Consider the following 19,515-nt stretch of genomic DNA (forward strand, 5'->3'; position numbering starts at 1 on the left):
GGTTGTGTCCTCCTGACCCGGAAGCTTTTAATTCCAGCTTCTGGTCCTTCTAGGTGTCCCAGCTGGGTAAGAACCCCAGCCGTCTGTGACAATATATATATACATATATACACATACATCCACATATATATACACATACTGTATATACATATATATATATATACATATCTTCATATACACACATACATATACATACACACATACATACATACACACACATATATACACACAAATACATATATATATACATACACACACATATAGAAACATATATATACATATACATACATATCTACATATACTGTAGTATATGGACGAAAAAATAGGTTCCAGTTATGACCATTACGCGTAGAATTTCGAAATGAAACCTGCCCAACTTTTGTAAGTAAGCTGTAAGGAATGAGCCTGCCAAATTTCAGTCTTCTACCTAAAAAGGAAGTTGGAGAATTAGTGATGAGTCAGTCAGTCAGTCAGTCAGTGAGGGCTTTGCCTTTTATTAGTATAGATTCCTTTATTTTGCACTGGAATCAAAACCAAGCTTCTAAAACAGTGAAGTAATATATCACTAAATATTAACTCCTAAAGTCTTTCCTTAAATTACCTTTGAAAGGTTTGTTAACTGAAACATGGAGTGAACTTGGCATGGTCTCACATTATTATCGAAGAGTGCATCATTGCTCTTTTCTTTTTCAGAGAAGATTCCCCCGTTTTGCCTATTAAAGTTATTATTTAAAGTTCACACTCAGTGCTTTGAAACAATGGCAAAAGTAATCTCTAGATTCTGAATATTCAGAATTCAGTATCAAAGAAGACATTGCCTGTTAATAAGAAAATTGAATCGCTGTTACACTTTATGAAGAAGGGCAGTGTCAAGTACTAAAGCAGATGCTTTTATATTAATGTTTAGAGGGGATTAATATGCAGAGCCAGGTTAGTTAAAGGTTAATAGTTAAATGAGGCATGTATGTTTTACAGGTTCGAATTGTCTCTTTCATTTAATATTGTTTTTTTAACAAATATTTTACATATAAAATAGATATATATACAATGAAGAGCACCATTACCTTTTTGAGCCACATGAAAATATTTACCAGTTGACTTGAGTCCATTCCATGTCAATGGAGGATTTAATACTTGATCTACCCACCTTTGTGAGATGTAAGTCGGTAGTCCCTTAAAGTAATAGCATTAATGGGGATACGGAACAGATTTTGATGTTAACTTAATACACACTCAACTCATAATATTTTCAATTGATAAAAAGCAAGATTTCAATTTGAAGAAATATGGTGGTTGAGATGGAATAGCAAAGCTTTGCAACACTTGAAACACATTGAAAAGTAAACAAAATGATTTGGTGAGCCCCAAAACTGCCAATTGGACTTCTTTGTTGTAAAGAAAATATTTGGGATGACGCTTCATACCCACAGCATGCAAAGAGGTGTTGGAATTTTGGAAGAAACAGAGACTTTGGCTAGTGCCTACATTCCCATGTAGAATTTATATTGTGAACAAAAATAATTTACAATGGATAAATGTGGCTTGGAATAAAGGCGGAAGTCTGAATCTAACCTTTTATTGAAGTTATACAGTAAATAAGAACTCTCTTTAAAATCCTGTAAACTGAAATTTTTCAAAAATGCTGTTATGAAACTATTCAATTTCCTCTGTCATGTGCAAAAATAATAATTAAAGTTAATTACAGAAGAACCGACAACAAAGATAAAATAAAGGTATTTTTTGTTTTAAAGGCAATTCTACATTCAAGTTTGACTTGAGGAGTTTGTTATGGCTCAAAGTAACTTGTACTGGTAATATAAATATAACAGTTTTATATAGGGCATTAGTCCATTGCCAACACCACTCACGCACCAACCCATATGGCCCAGTTTGGAATTTCCAATTAAACTGACACACATTTTTAGGAATGTGTTAAGAAAACCAGTATACCCTGGGAAAAACTTGAGGACGTGGATAGAATGTGTAAACTTCACATGGACAGTGACTGTGAAAAGGATCTGAACTCAGGATGCTGGATCCACGAGGCAGCATCTATCTACTGTACCACTATATCACTTTCTTTACATTTGTAATCAATATTAAACAATATTTAATGTTTCCACAAATATTTGTCCTTTGTTTTTAGCTTGTTTTAACGATCCTGGTGATTTTTTGGACTGGTTAAAAACATTCAATTATGTTGGCCAGAGTTGCAAGGATATAAAGGAGAGATACGGAGTTCAAACAGGTATGGAGAAATTATTTTATTTTTTTATCATGACCAGTTATGTGGTAGACTTAAAGACCAGATTGCTTTTGATGAATTAGAAGCTGCTTATAAATTAATACATAAAAAAAGTAACAAAACAAAAATCACTTAATATCATCGAGTTCCCTATTATCACTGAAAGGTGCTTTTTTGAGGGTTTGATTTAGACTTTGTTTGTTATTACAATATTTGTTGTTAAGGTGTGTTTACATAGCATTTCTCCAGTTTGCTTACTATTTCTATCTACACATCAGACTGACTTTTTTCCACTATGATTTTGTATACAGAACTTTTGCTTGAATTCTGTTTACATCCTGTTCAATAGCAATCACTTATTACTTATTTATGATGCTCTATCATGTTCCTCCTAACATTAACACAGCATGCATTGGTTAAAACAGGAAGACAATCTGAAATTCAGCATGTTCAACAGGGCAACACTATTTGTTTGTTGTTTTAAATACATGTCTATTTTCTAAGTGTAAGTATGTAGAGTTTGGATGACAAGAGTTTAATTGAAAGTTCACAATGTACAAAGTAAAAGAAGAGTCAGTTTGTCAGACTAAATAGTTATGTACATAAAACAGTTATTTAATGTTGTATCAAGAAAAAATATATAGCACATACTATTTAGGATTTGAATAACCTCTAGTATTGAATTTTACTGTAATGAATTTACCCAATGAATATTTTTGTCTTTTGTTTGTCTTCTGATTAATGAAACAAAGCATAGTCTGTGAGATCAAACATTTGTTTTGAATTTCTGTCCTCTCAATGCAGTTACAACAGTAACTGGCTTGTTGTCATACTAATCAAAACTAAAATTAGTATACATTTATTTATATACAAAGTAACTCATGCCCAAATATGGATATATATTTAAAAATTATCAAATTTAGGAAAATTTGTGACTTTGTTATCTGTATCACTACTGATCTATGAATTACTGTATGCATTAAGAAATGCAGATGAGAAAGGAACTAAAAACCGAACATTGAAGGAATGTTTTTGATATATGACAAAATTATATTTAGCCTTCATATCCATTTTTAATAGTAAAGTATAATGTTTTAACCATTCTATGTTTTTCAGATGGACTTTATTATTTAAAGTCTAAAACAGGAATCATTTATGAAACCTACTGCGACATGACCACTGATGGTGGAGGCTGGACTCTAGTTGCCAGTGTTCATGAGAACAATATGCTTGGAAGGTGCACTGTTGGAGACCGCTGGACCAGTCAGCAAGGGGGTTCGAGTGTTTTTCCTGACGGAGATAGTAACTGGGTTAACAAAGTTACCTTTGGAAATGCTGAGGGGGCAACAGGAGATGACTACAAGGTGAAAGCTCTTTGGTTTAGCTCTGACATTGTTTGAAATAATTAATGACACCCACCCATCATTTACCTATTTCATGTCCAGATAAAGTTGACATTACAGATAAGGCAAAATAAACCTCAATTGTCTCTATATAAACTTCACTTTATGCAGATCACCCTTTATCAATAACATCTCTGGTATAATTACCCATGTTAGTTTCTCCCAAATCTGTTTCTTTTCACTCATCCTTTGAAGTGAGATCCATACTTGCCATATCATTTGACATGAAAACAGTCTGTGTCTTTAAGCATACTCACTATGGAATTAGTAACTTGTGAAGTTTCTATTTGCATCTACCAGTGAAACAGTCACAATGCTCTGCACCAGCACTCAGTGAAGAGTTCTAAACAAAAATAAACTGAATTGAATTTGACACCACCTACAACAATGTCTACTTTGGTCTCTGGACTTGGACCTCATCAGCTCCACCTCAATCCTGGTGTGCCTCTTCACCCAATCATCTTCTGCTTTTCACTCCAAACACCTAAAACATCTGAAAAGGTTCCTCCTCAGTAGAATGCCTTTTACCTCCATACCCAGTCTCTCTCTTAACTCGGCATTCAACTATCTCTTACTCTTTGGCACACTATAAATCTACTTTATCATTCTCATCTCTGTTCTTTCCAGCATTCTCATCTCTGTTTGGCTTTTATAGGCTACATCCCACTCCATAAAACATTCTACTTCTCACACAGCTTTCATTAACTTTTCACTTTGATGTCAGAGAGGTTTCTTTAGAAGTCACCCTTAATGTCACTGATGTGCATATACCATGGTCTGCAAGTAACACTCAACATAAGTATCTGAATTTCACTACTTTCTCCAATGATACAGTATATAAATTTAAACCAAGGTTGTGAAGTCTAAGTTGAAGAATCTATTTTTGACAGTTAGAGAGAGATCAGAATTTTTCAACTCTGATTCCAACTCCAGCACTCGAGTCTCAAGTACATTAATAAACAGGACAGTACAGTAATATCAACATTGAAATCTGTCAGTTGTTCAGTAACTAACACACTAAAAACACACACACACACTGATATGCTACCTGCAGAGATAAGTTGGTTTAAACTAAACTACTTTACAGGAATGTTGACACCAGCACCAAACTAAGCGACAGCTGTTATTCAGGGGTTGCTACAGGATCTATCATATTTCATAGTTGTGTCAACATTGTTTTGAGCAAGCTGTACAAAGCGTTTAGCAGCTGCAAAATCATGTGTACAAATGCCTTCCCACTCATTCAATACAATTTACTATTTTTTCTTGCTTACTGATAGCTGAACACAAATCTTGCTTCTTTCTAAAACACAATTTGGTTTAGCCAGAGAGCAGTAAACACATCAGCAATAGCCTACTACAACTTTCAGACTTCTCCATCCTTTTACAGTGTTCTGCTGGCCAGCTTGTATTGTTATCTGGACATGCTACATTTGGCGACTCATGCTCTTCCCCATTGTTTTTGAACTTTTTTGCTTAGCTTCCTCATGGATCACACTGGCTTAGTTTTCTGCCACTACTTATACTGTCTCATGTTTTCCTGAATTGTCATCTCTAACTCAGCATTCTACCAACATGTACCTCTGTGGTTCCTTTGTCTAACTGCAGATTTCTTTTGTTTCCAACAACATATTTTTCAATACTTCCTATTTACTATTCACATCTGATGCTTATAAAATCACACTTACTCATACTACCAATGTTTAAGCAAATTTACATCTCACATGCTTTTTCTACAAATTGCAGACTTTGTCTTACTACATAATTCATCTAAATTTTCTTCATGCCTCCAATTATAAGATATCCTATGATCAAACAATGTTTCAATACACAACCTTCTCAACTGACTGCCTTTACATTTTTCATTATGCCCTAATCAACTTCTCTTAGTATATTATGCTTCCTACGCTACCAGATTCATAATGTTGTTTTAGATCTTCATAAATATTTTGTAGTGGTTGGGACCTGGGGTCCTATCTTCCCTTTCAAGCTCATTACTTTATGCCTCAAATCCTACCCATAGTTTTTGTATGTTTATTCTTACCAGTCTGTTTACCGTTAGGATCAGTAATATTGTAGTTAAATACCTTCCTCTTTCTTTTACATCTGTAACTCCAGGCAAGTAGAACAGGTCAGGAGAAAAAGTTAGATATTTTTCCCCATCTCTAACCACACTGTTTTCACCTCATGGCCCTTTCAGCCCCCAGGGCTCCTTGACTGCTGTATGTGGGTCATCAGTGAACTTAAAAAGATAAAAGTGGGTTCTGAGGCCACAATGTTTGAGAAATAATTCAAAATTTCCATCCCACATGCATTAAAAAAACTTATAGCATTAAAAGTACGGCCACTGAACAAATATAATAATGATTCTTGTGCAGCACCACATAGCTAATTATGCATGCAAATTATCCATATGCCCGGCAACATCTCAAAACAAACCTTAAAGGTGCCTTTCCTTCCCCCCTCTCCTCATTAGAAAACACAGAAGACATTGTGAAATAATAAAAACAAAAGATGAACTTATTTTATTTATTTATTTACAAAGTGTTTTTTTCTTCTTAATGGAAAAAGAAAGTGTGAAGCACCTGTACAGATGAATCAAAATCAAAAAAGATATTCCTACTGTACCTGGAATTGCGAATTCAAACACTAGAACAAGCCAGTCTCAAGCTTATGCTACAAGTGCGCAGCTTATGTGTGTCCCAAAATTGTAACTTTGTGAGTGTAATGATCTACACTCACTGGCCACTTTATTAGGTACACCTTGCTGGTGTGGGCTAGACCCCTTTTTGTCTTCAGAACTGCCGTCATTCTTTGTGGCATAGATTCAAAAAGGTGCTGGAAGCATTCCTCAAGGATTTTGGTCCATATTGACATGATAGCGTTATAGAAATTTGTTGGCTTCACATCCATGATGCAAATCTCCCATTCCAACACATTTCAAAGGTGCTCAATTGAATTGAGATCTGGGGCCTCATGCATAACGCCGTGTGTAGAATTCACACTAAAACATGGTGTACAGACAAAAGTGGAAATGTGTTAATGCTCAAAAAAATCCTGATGCACAAATCTGTGTGTACACCAACTCCCATATTCTTTCCCTCCATAAATTCTGGTCAATGTGAAAAGTAACACTCGTGCACACGCCTGCTACCCCACTCCAACGCCTCCCAGAATTATGCCTCTTTAAATACACAAATCAATATAAAAGCCCCTTCGGCTTACGCCGTTAGCATCGTACTTACAGACTACGTGGGTGAACTAGTTCGGTTGCGTGTGGCGGAAGTACGCAGCGTTTGAGTGAGGGAGTTCACAAACTAGTTTGGTTGCACACAGCACAAGTGTTCCATTTGTAGTGCTTTGTCTGCCAACTTTTTTGCCCTTATCATGGCTCCAACATGCAAGTCAGAGTTTTCAGATGGTAGTGCTACAAAAAAGAGGAAAGCCATCACGATGGAAGTGAAATTAGATATTGTAAAGAGATCAGAAGGAATAAAGGTAAGGAATTTTTGTTCACACTCATTTTTGTCATTTTTTTCTGTCACTACAGTGCAGTGTACAGTACAGTATATATATGTCCTTTTCTTTTTTTTGTGGCTTAATTGTGTTTTTATGTTCTAGATTTTGATTTTGCAAATGTGTTAGGATAGGTAAGTGACTTAGGCTAGTGTGTGTTTCGACTTACACCAGAATTTTGGTTACATCACTGTTATAGGAACGGAACTGTGTTGTAACCCGAGGACCTCCTGTACATTATTTAAAAGAAGTTAAAAATGTATCTGTAGAATGTAATATATACAGTATATACTTTACTGCATTTCACCTTAAAAATGATATCATGAGCTCCAAGTAGATAGGGACTAGAAATCTAAATCGACTTAGAAGCCAGTCGTCACGATCTGTAAATATGTGTTCTCTTCTATGGAACTGAATTGAATTCCTTTATTGTTAGTGCATAGTACAATGAGATTCAATATGCAAATCCCCCATAAATGTATTTTCTTATAAAATAGTAAGATAACAACAACAATAATAATAATAATAATTATAGGATAAAAAACTGAAAGATATATAATATGAAAGCATAAGTGGCTCTGGTTGTGCAATATTACAACTGCAGTGCAAGTTTACAGTGATGCTATTGTACTTATAAGTACAAACAGTTCTACCAGGAGCACTTTATGGACTGATTGTGTGTGTTTATAGCTCTTGGGATGAAACTGTTTCTGCACCACGAGATCCATACAAGAAAGGCTCTGAAGCATTTGCCGAACGTTCAAATAGACTGTGTGCATGGCAAAGGCAGTGTGTGCTAGAAGCTCTATCTTGATATTTCTCCCTGCTCTTGACACAATCTGCCATAGTGCTATCCGGTCAGCTGCATCAGTGATTCCATACTCATATACACTGGGTTAAAATACTCCGAGTGGTGCACTGAGAGTAACAATGCCAAAGTGGCTATGGTATTTGGAATAGTTTGGCCATTCGGGACACCATTATATGGTTACAGGTTGATTACATTCAGTTGACTTGAACTAAAAAACGATATGTGGTTAATTTCAGTGTATTTGAAAAAGCTGCATCGAGAATGTGAATCTAAAAAATAAAGGGAAACCACACAGGAACAGTAGCACTGCTTTGACCCTGGGTGCCATCAGTTTGCAAAACCGAGCAGAGAACTTGCATATCCAAGGGATTAAGCTGGCGTGAAAATGTGCTTGGCTTTAACGCCATGCCTAGTTTTTATACATCATCATGTGTGTGTGGAAACAGGCTTAAACAACATTTTTGTGCGTACACACCGTTTATACATGAGGCCCCTGGTGACTTTAGAGCCCATTTGAGTACAGTGAACTCATTGTCATGTTCAAGAAACCAGTTTGAGAAGATTAGAGCTTTGTGACATGGTGTGTTATCCTGCTGGAAATAGCTATCAGAAGATAGGTACACTGTGGTCATAAAGGGATGGACATGGTCAGCAATAATAATCAGGTAGGCTGTGGTATTTAAACACAGCTCAGTTGGTACTAATGGGTACAATGTGTGCCAGGAAAATATCCCTCACACCATTACACCACTATCACCAGCAGCAGCCTAAATCATTGATACAGGGCAGGATGGATCAATGTTTTCATTTTGTTGATGCCAAATTCTAACCTTACCATCCGAATGTCACAGCAGAAATTGAGACTCATCAGACCAGGCAACATTTTCCCAAACTTTTACTGCCCAATTTTGGGGAGCCTGTGCAAACTGTATCCTCAGTTATAACATTAGAATAATCTAGATGAGAACAGGCCATTCAGCCCAACAAAGCTGGCCAGTCCTATCCACTTAATTCTTCTAAAAAACATCAAGTCGAGTTTTGAAAGTTGCTAAAGTCCTAGTGTTTACCATGCTGCTTATTCCAAGTGTCTATGGTTCTGTGTGCAAAGAAAAACTTACTAATGTTTGTGCGAAATTTACCCTTAAGTTTCCAACTGTGTTCTCTTGTTCTTAATGAACTCATTTTAAAATAAGTCTCATTTTAAAATACTAATTCCCTTCATAATTTTAAACACTCAATCATGTCTCTTCTTAATCTTCAATTGCTTAAACTGAAAAGGCTCTGCTCTTTTACTCTCTCTTCATAATTCATCCTGTGTAGCCCTGGAATGACCCTAGTTGCTTTTCTCTGGACCTTTTCAAGCACTGTCATGTCCTTTTTGTAGCCTGAAGACTAAAACTGCACATGGCACTCCAGATGAGGCCTCACCAGTGAATTATAAAGTTTGGGCATAACCTTCATGGACTTGTACTCCACACATTGTGCTATATAACCTAATATTCTGATTGCCTTTTCAATGGCTTCTGGACACCATCTTGAAGTCGATAGTGTAGAGTCCAGTATGACTCTTAAATCCTTCTCATAAGGTGTCCTCTTTTCAGACCTCCCATTTTGTATTCAAACCTGACATTTTTACTTCCTATGTGTAATACTTTATACAGTATTTACTGACTTTAAACTTCATCTGCCACAATTCTGCTCAAGCATTTATGCTGTCCCATTCCCTTTATAATGATTTAACAGATTCCAGATTATCTGCCATTCCACCTATCTTGGTATCATCTGAAAACGTAACCAGCTTGTTACTTATATTCCTATCCAAATCATTTATATCTATTAAAAATAGCAGCAACCCCAGCACTGACCCCTGTGGAACACCAATCTTAACAACTGCTAATTCTGATAAGGTTTCTCGCACCATCACCCTCTGCTTCCTGTGTCTGAGCCAATTCTGCACCCATCTAAAAACATCACCCTGAACTCCCATTTCTTTTAGTTTGATACCCAACACTCTCGTGTGGCACTTTATCAAATGCTTTTTCAAAGTTCAGATAAATAATAAGCTCAACATTGGTGATATCCTTTTGTTGCTTAAACACAATTATATTACACCTTTTTTGACTATGGATGACTCTTAATCAGCTATAAAACATGTTTCTCCAGGTAAATGCAGAAACCATTTTAAAAGCATGCTTTCACTTGGTCGTTGAATGTAGATTGTTGGAGAAAAATAGCAAATTTAAAATTAAATCTACAACACAATAAAGTGTGCTGTAACACATATCTATAATGCATGTATAAATACATATCTTCTATTTGGAAACACCACAAAATGTAGAAATTCCCCAGATTCACCATTTAATATATGCTGCCTTTTACGTAAAGATAAAACGTTTTTTTTCAGAACCCAGGATATTATGACATTCAGGCCCAGGACTTGTCAGTGTGGCATGTTCCCAACCTAGTTTCGATGGAAAACTGGAAAAAATCTTCCATTGCAAGGTATCACACAAACAGTCGATTTTTCCCAAGGTATGGAGGAAATCTTCATGGACTCTTTCAGGTAAGTAACACTTTATTTAAATATCCAACCATCTAATTCTGATAGACTGGGGGCAAAAAGTTAACTTTATTTTATTCATACAGTGAATAAACTGATTTTAAAATTGTTGTAACTGTTTTTAATAGATGTTATTTTAATTTACAGTGTAAAACAAAGTTTAAGAATGACCAGAAATTAACAGTGTTAGTTTTAAAGTCATACTATATGGTGGTTTGCAAAATAAAAAAAAAAAAATTTCTTTGCATCTTTCAAACATGTTAGGTGTTCTTGATAGATTTCAGGGTGCTTAATTAAAATTTGGCAACAGAATTTCTCTGTCACATATGGTTCTTGAGGGAGGAACGATTAAAACGAAAAGGAACTATTTATTTAAAAGCTCAGTTGTTAAAATTATCTATATAGAGGTGAAAGAAAATATAAATTACACATATTATTGTTTTAAATATAATTATTACTTGCAAAAAGTAGTCACGTGTTATCCCCTGAAGTTATTTCACAGTGGAGGTCAAACTTTATCCATATCGCCAACTCTGCAACAGAAATTCACCAAGATGAATTCCCCACAGATATTGCAAGAATTGTTCAGTTTGTTCGTTCAAGCATGCAATGTATTTCACTTCCACAGAGGCACAACTTTATATAAAAACTTCACTAACAGACACCTTAGGTACTACTGAACCTCACGAGTGAAAGGCAGGAGTTAGTTTGCTAGTGGGACTCTCATTCACTTTATATTCTATCTACCCCTCTCAAACATTTGCAAAACCATTAACTTCTGTTGTCTTAATAAAGGAAGAATGTCTATTCTTTTACAATGGATAGATCAGAATAACCTTGCATATTTCTACCAAAAACATTTAAACAATAATTTGAAATAAGATAAGAGAAAAGCAAAAAATGCTTTCTGAGGTAATGTGCCTGCCAGGCATTAACTCTTTAAGGAAAAAAAAGGTCTAAGACCAGTGTAAACACAACAAGTTAAAGCCCTTACCTTTTGTAATTGCTTAAGTGCGGAGGTACGTTTCCGTTAAGCGTGATGCGGCGTTGGCGACGGGTCAGGCCTGCTTGAGAACGCTGCGCGAACCCCGTCATAAAGGTGAATGTCTCCACACCTCTTGCGGTTAGCAAAAAGAAAAGTGGGGCACGTTTTAGTTTAGTTACTTTCGTGCATGCATGCATTAGTTTGAGCAGGGGATCCCAGGACAATGACTCGAGAAAGTTACAGTAAATGTAACTTACTTTCGGAGAGCACATGGGTTGCGCTCGCGCACACGCGAGGCTGCTTGCCAATTTAATACATGCCTTGCACGGTTTGAGCATAGTACATGTGCAGAATGTAACGGCGATAGCCGCTATAGGTGGAAAAGACGACGTATTTGTTCAACAAGTATACGAAGCATTTCCTGCCTTGTCTTTTGGACTTGGTGGTGTGGATAGTTTTGCTCATCTCATCCCATCCCCAAGTATACCAGACATAGCGGTTTGTGCCTTATTTGCAAATATGTTTTTTGTATACAGTTATAGATATCTCCTACTTATTGTATTGTTTTGTTGCAGGTATTTACAGTATATAGATAAGGTGACCATCCGTCCCCGTTTTCCGGGGACATTCCCCTTTTTCGGACAACTGTCCCCACTCAGAAACATGTCCCCGGTTTCAGCTGGTTCACTTTTTTGAATGTATCTCATCACCAAGATCATTTGAACTCGGCACGCGTGCACGGTGTTTTGACGGAGGTCATGCCTTACCACATCCAGCAACTTTGGCAAGAAATCACGTGATAAGGTTTCGCTTTGTACTCTGTAGTGTTTAGAGTCCCTACTCGTGATCTGTAGATTCTACGCTCCTGTAAACAAGTTCTGTTTGTTTTTAGCCATGAACGGTACATGAGCTAAACTTTATTCAGCTAGATGTGACCTATTTAAGCCACACAGAGTAAGACAGTTATTTCCCATCAGTAAGTGCTCACTTACCATACAGCAAATGCCAAGAAGTAATTGACAATCTAATACATTTTAATAAGTCATTTACTGAGTGATTCTACATACACTGAAATGGAGGTACCAAAGTAAATAGCAGAAAAAGCAGTGTTGCTGCTCTAGTAGGAGCTAAGAGAAAAAAAAAACAAAGTAAGGGCACAGCTTGGTTTACAGCACAGTTTGGTTTAAAAAACAATACATTCTTAAACAAACTAAAATGCTGAACAATATACCACTCTATGCACCACTAGCCTACTGACATGCCTGTAAGCACAATAAGCAGCCAAGCTGCAAGTAACACCATCAGTGTTTAAAATGGTTAAAGCAGCATGGGCTTACTGACAATAACAACTGTTTTAGACTGTATGATGATAAATATTGCTTATTGTACTCACCATTTTGTGACCTAAATTCAAGAATGCTCCTGAAACTTTTATCTTTGTCTCAACACCCATACTATATACAACCAGTACAGTATCTCAGTCTCACTAAGGTACTCTTTCATTCTACTTTCTTGGCTTGCTGCTTGCTTATAACCTGCACATTCACTTTGTTGCCTATGTTATGAAAGGTGCAACTGCCAGTGAGGAGAATTTACTGGACTATTAGGTACTTATCTGATCATGTGTGTCATTAAAAAGCACACAATGGGCAGGACGAATGAGTAATGGTTTCAAAACCCATTTTAGCAGTGTCTGTCAGTGGTCGCTTTGTTATTACACTTAGTTTGATTCAGTTGTGCAAATCTGATTTATACAATAGACCTGCAAGTTTGTTTTTTTTTTATTCTCCTAACTGGTTTTCAAGCTCAAATCGGTTAAACATTTTTTGCTCACATCCCTAAGTTCAATCTGCTAAAAGCCTGAAGTTTGGCCTAAAGTAAACCTTTTACTGGACGATGATCCAAAACACTATCCAGGGTGACCTTGGAATAGCTCAAGGACCAAAAGATGAATGTTCTAGAATGGCCCAATGAAACTGCTGGTCTTAATCCACTTGAGAATATGTGACACTATATGAAAATTGCAGTGCCCTAGCATCATCTGACTAACATGAGCAGTCTGAAACAATTCTGAATTCAAGACTCTGATTCTGAAAACAAAAACTCTCCTGAAGTGTTCAAAGTAGTCACATACTTAGTCAAGAGGTCTTAAAGCTGTTACTGCTGCAAACAGTGACTGTATAAAGCATTAAACTGTGGAGTTTATTATTTAGTAACATTAGAGAACTGGTCAATGGTCTGAATACTTTTCCAAGACATTGTATATTTTTCATTAATGACTTCTTAGAGCTTGAGGAGGAGACCTAATTGGTAAAAGGGACTGGGCACCTGGCTAGTGTTACCTCTACCTACTTTAAATCTTCATGTGAATAAATGTGCATTCAGTTTATCAATATGATTATAAGGACAAGTAAAGAGCTTACACATGGGCAAAAGGCAGAAGTAAAAACCAACAAAATCATTTTTAAAAATTTATAGCATAGAATGAATTTCACCTACAGTACAAATATTATGGCATATTACAGCTTTTATTATGTACATGAAAACTTTAATGATAGTAGGGTTAAGTCCTGTACTTGCAGAGATATATACAAATGGAGACCACTAATGGCAAGAAAGTGATGACACAACTCTACAGGGCCTACAAATTGGCAGCAAAGGTATCCAGTATGGGATAGCTGGAACCCTGCTGCTTAGTACACAACTAGCAAACACCATGGGGATCATTCTACTTAACAGAAAACTCTACAATTGCTAGATACTACAGTGAGCTAGACGCCTTGGAATGTATACTATACCATTATGTCCACAAGTAAATCCTGGCTTTGACTCAGACATAAATATCTGTTTAGATTTAAAGGCTAATAATTTTAGTTGTCCTATTCACCTTTACCAGAAAATAATTACTGCATCCAGTGATATTACCTCTGGATGCTCTGATGTTGATGACGTGAAACATACATAGTCTATCAGTGGAGCAAGACAGTGATAAAAGTCTGTCACTGAAGCTACTCCTCTGCCTGGAAATGACACTGTTCAGTGGATGCAGTGGATTATTCATAATTGATAGGAGTTTGCTTAATGCCCGTCGCTCTGCCACAGATGTTAAACTGTCCAACTTTACTCCTACAATAGAGCCTGCCTTCTTAACAAGTTTGTCCAGGCGTGAGGCGTCTTTCATCTTTATGCTGCCACCCCAGAACACCACCGCGTAGAAGAGGGCACTCGCCACAACCGTCTGGTAGAACATCTGCAGCATCTTACTGCAGATTTTGAAAGATGCCAACCTTCTCAGAAAGTATAGTCTGCTCTGACCTTTCTTACATAGAGCATCAGTATTGGCAGTCCAGTCCAATTTGTCATCCAGCTGCACTCCCAGATATTTATAGGTCTGCACCCTCTGCACACAGTCACCTCTGATGATCACAGGGTCCATGAGGGGCCTGGGCCTCCTAAAATCCACCACCAGTTCCTTGGTTTTGCTGGTGTTAAGATGTAAGTGGTTTGAGTCGCACCATTTAACAAAGTCTTTGATTAGTTTCCTGTACTCCTCCTCCTACCCACTCCTGATGCAGCCCACAATAGCAGTGTCATCAGCGAACTTTTGCACGTGACAGGACTCCGAGTCATATACTTTTAGCACTTGGCAATAATTACAAAAAAACAATCTTTAATAAATAAATTGGAATAACTATTGTTCCTCACTGCCCACCTATTGCATTACTAGTGCCCATTTGCCATGAGGAAGTGCAATCATAATTCTAGTGATGTTTCATGGCATTGTTTCCTTTTTTTTGGATATGGTAAATTTGTTGAGTTAGGCCAACAAGTGACACAGTGCTGCAAGTCAAACTATAGTTCAGGACAGTCAAGCAGAATAATACAATTGATGCATAACTTGAATTTCTGATTATATTATTTAAAGTTGGACTTTCTCTTCAATTATAGTTTATACTGCTGTACATGTAATATTTATTTAATAGTGATTGCGTTCTGACAGTCAATCTCATCTATTGGTAGTGGATTTTAAAAAGCAGGTTTGAAAAAACGAAAAACTATGCAAAATACTGAGTATCTACTGTATAACATATAAAAATGTGCTTATCTTATTCCATTTATACCTACTGTATGTAAATGGTTTTGTAAAATGTATGTGAAGAAAGGTGTATTTGAGTGGTAGCAATTTTCCTTTCCTTAATACTTCATGTGATATTTTTTGTTTTGTGTTTTGTAGCATTTTCCATTGAAATACAAAGGTGGTGTGTGCAAAACTGATAATGGGCCTTCTATTCCTATTGTTTTCGATGAGGGGGATGCAAAACATTTAAGAGAAATGTATGGGCCCCGCACATATGGTAAGAATATGCTAATTTAATAAGAATTTGAAACATATTGAAAAGGTAAAAATGAATGTCACTAATACATGATTACAATACATTACCGTGTTTAAAGTATGTTATAAGGTGATTCCATTACATTTTGTCTACATTTCAAATTTATCATAATCGCATTTATACAAGAAATTAGTCTCCGATTTTGTTGACTCTCCAAGTATAAATTGCATAATCGACATACACACAACAGTTAATCATGCACCTGACATAAAAAAGACAGAATGTAAATATATACAAAGTGCAGAGTGCAACTCAAATACTGAAATAAACACTGCAAAACAAGTATTAACAATATGTAAACAGTAATACAAGACCCTAGGAGGCCGGGGAGTAGGTTACCTAGCCTGATTAAGCTGAATTAACCATTTGTGAGCTTGATGGCCTGTGGGAAAAACTGTTTTTATATCTGCTTGTTTTGGCATATATTAATCTATAATGCCTGGCTGGTGGAAAAAGTTCAAAAGGGGTGTGGCCTGGATGTGAGGGGATGGTGGTGATTTTCCGTGGCCGTTATGTTTATTGTATTGAATTGCTAAGAATTTATACATGAAAAAATGTAATGAAAATCAAATGACTTCATAATCATTGAATAGAACATGGTACAATAACTCAGAGTGCCTATAAGTATCCACCCTTTTGCAATTTTTCATTGTACCACAGAACAATTCCTGTTAAACATACCCCATCAAATACATGGGCCATTCTAGCTAGAAATCACCTTAAATGATTCCTTTCAGTCAGAAATGTATGTCAGACCTTTGATGCCTTGTAACCTATCAAAGAAATCTCAATTGCGCCATTAGTACATAGGAATTAATTTAAAATATCAGTACTGTAACCTTAAATAAGTATGGAGAATATTGAGCAAATGAAGAGCTTGGTGTGAGGATGTAGATCTTTCTTTACCACTACTCTGTAGATGAATGAATTAATTAATTTATGAATTAATACATTTGTCTACTCAAAAAATTTGAACTCCTATACCTCGAAACTTAAAATTGTAGGGGGAAAGGGACCATGAGCTCAGATTTGGAGATGTATGGTATCAATCCAGTGCTGTTGTGCTTTCAGTCAATGTATGCATTCTAGCATCCTGACAGTGACTTTTTGAGGAAGTCTGTGGAGTGTAGTTCTTTGATAAATAGAATCCATCCTAATTTCCTAATTTTAAAAAAGTAAACCCCTGCCATTGAAATGCTTTCTTAATACTACAGTACTTCTTCATCTTTTGGCTGATTCTGTTAGGGGTCGCCAAAGTGGGTCACCTGTTTCCACACCTTCCTGTCCTTCGCATCTTGCTCAGTCACACCCACCACCTGAATGTCCTTTCTCACCACATCCATTAACCTTCTCTTAGGTCTTCATCTTTTCCTTAACGCCTGGCAGCTGCATCCCTAGCATCCTTCTTCCAATATACCCAGCATCTCTCCACTGCAAATATCCAAACCAACACAATTTTGCCTCTATGGCATTGTCTCCAAACCGTTCAATCTGAGCTGATGTACTTGTTCCTAATCCTGTCCATCCTCATCATACCCACTGCAAATCTTAACATCTTTAACTCTGCCACCTTCAGCTCTGTCTCCTGTCTTTTTGTCAGTGCCACCATCTCCATTCTATATAACATAGCCTGTCTCACTACCGTCTTATAGACCTTCCTTTTCTTGCTGATACCTGTCCGTTATAAATCACTCCTGACACTCTTCTCCACCCACTCCACCCTGCCTGCACTCTCTTTTAAAACCTCTCGTCCACACTCGCTGTTACTCTGTACTGTTGATCCAAAGTATTTTTAACTCATCTAAACTTCGCCATCTCTACTCCCTGCATCCTCACCATTCCTCTGACCTTCGTTTCTTTCACACGCATGTATTCTGTCTTGATCCTACTGATCTTCTTTCCTCTTTTCTCTAGTGCATATCTCTACCTCTCTAGGGCCTCCTCAACCTGCTGGCTACAGATCACAATGTCATCTGCAAACGTCATAGTCCACGGGGAGTCCAGTCTAAACTTCTCTGTCAATCTGTCCATCACCATCGCAAATAAGAAAAAGCTCAGAGCTGATCCCTGATGTAATCCCACCTCCACCTTAAATGCGTCCGTCACTCCTTCCACCCTGTCAAATACATTTTCTAGGTCCACAAATACACAATGCAGTTATTTTTGGGCTTCTCTATACTTCTTCATCAACACCCTCAGATCAAGCATTGCATCTCTAGTGCTCCTTCCCAGCATGAAACCATACTGTTGCTTGCTAATCATCATTCCTTTCTTAACTTAGGTTCCACTATTCTTTCCCATAACTTCATGCTGTGGCTGATTTTATCCCTCTGTAGTTACTACAGTTCTGCACATCACCCTTAGTCTTAAAGATCTGTGCCAGTACACTTCTGCTCCACTCCTCAGGCATCCTCTCACTTTTCAGCATTGGATTAAACAATCTGGTTAAAGACTCCACTGCTATCTCTCCTAAACACTCTGCTACTTCTACAAGTATGTCATCTGGACCATCAGCCTTCCCATTCTTCATCCTCTTCACAGCTGTCCTTACTTCCTCCTTCCTAATCCATTGCATTTCCGGGCTCACTATCTCCACATTATTCAACCTTCACTCTCTCGCTCTCTCATTCTCCTCCTCCATCAACTTCTCGAAATACTCTTTCCATCTGCTCAACACACACTCCTGTTTCCATTATTATCCTTTATCACCATAACATGCTGCTCATCTTTCCCAGCTCAGTCCCTTTGACTAGCCAATTGATACAGGTCTTTTTCTCCCTCCTTAATGTTCAACCTCTCATATAATTCATCATGCACCTTATCTTTAGCCTTCACCACCTCTCTCTTCACCTCATGCCTTATCCCCTTGTATTCCTGTCTACTTTCTTCATCTCTCTTACTATCCCACTTCTTTTTTGCCACCCTCTTCCTATGTAAATTCTCTTGTACTTCCCCATTACACCACTAGGTTTCTTGGTCCTCCTTCCTCTTTCCAGATGTCTGACCAAGCACCCCACTTGTTGTCTTTCTTGCCACTTCTGCTGTAGTTGCCCAGCTATCTGGTAACTCTTAACTACCAACTAATACCTGTCTTACCTTTTTCCTGATCTCCACCTTACAGTCTTCCTTTTCAGCTTCCACTATTTGATCCTTGGCTCTGCCCTCACTCTCCTTGTCTTCTTGATCTTCTTCTACAGACCACCATCCTATGCTGCCTAACTATGATTCATCCTGTGCCACCACTTTGCAGTCTCCAATCTCCTTCAGACTGACCTTCTTGCACAGGACATAATCTACCTGTGTGCATCTTCCTCCACTCTTGTACGTCATCCTGTGTTTTTCCCTCTTTTAAAAATACTTATTCACCAGAGCCATGTCCATCCTTTTCAAAAAATCCACTACCACCTGACCTTCTTCATTCCTCTCCTTGACACTATACCTACCCATCACCTTCTCGTCTCCTCTGTTCCCTTCACCAACATGTCCATTGAAATCCACTCCAATCACCATTCTCTCTACCTTGGGTACACTCTCCACTACTTCATCCAACTCACTCCAGAAATCGTCTTTCTCATCCATTACACACTCAACTTGCAGGGCA

At 37.3% G+C, this 19,515-nt stretch overlaps 1 protein-coding gene across 1 annotated transcript in view; it reads left to right on the forward strand.

The window, feature by feature from the left end:
• The first annotated feature begins 1,118 nt into the window (after positions 1 to 1,118).
• Positions 1,119 to 19,515, forward strand: part of LOC120530651 (intelectin-like) — a 28,892-nt gene continuing 10,495 nt past the window's right edge. Inside the window, exons 1-5 of the mRNA XM_039755073.1 lie at positions 1,119 to 1,158; positions 2,147 to 2,248; positions 3,362 to 3,609; positions 10,380 to 10,538; positions 15,755 to 15,875. Of these exons, the coding sequence (XP_039611007.1) occupies positions 1,119 to 1,158; positions 2,147 to 2,248; positions 3,362 to 3,609; positions 10,380 to 10,538; positions 15,755 to 15,875 (670 nt within the window). The remainder of the gene's footprint in view (positions 1,159 to 2,146; positions 2,249 to 3,361; positions 3,610 to 10,379; positions 10,539 to 15,754; positions 15,876 to 19,515) is intronic.

The sequence above is a fragment of the Polypterus senegalus genome, chromosome 6 (genome assembly GCF_016835505.1).
Source record: "Polypterus senegalus isolate Bchr_013 chromosome 6, ASM1683550v1, whole genome shotgun sequence".
In the NCBI taxonomy this organism is placed as follows: domain Eukaryota; kingdom Metazoa; phylum Chordata; class Cladistia; order Polypteriformes; family Polypteridae; genus Polypterus; species Polypterus senegalus.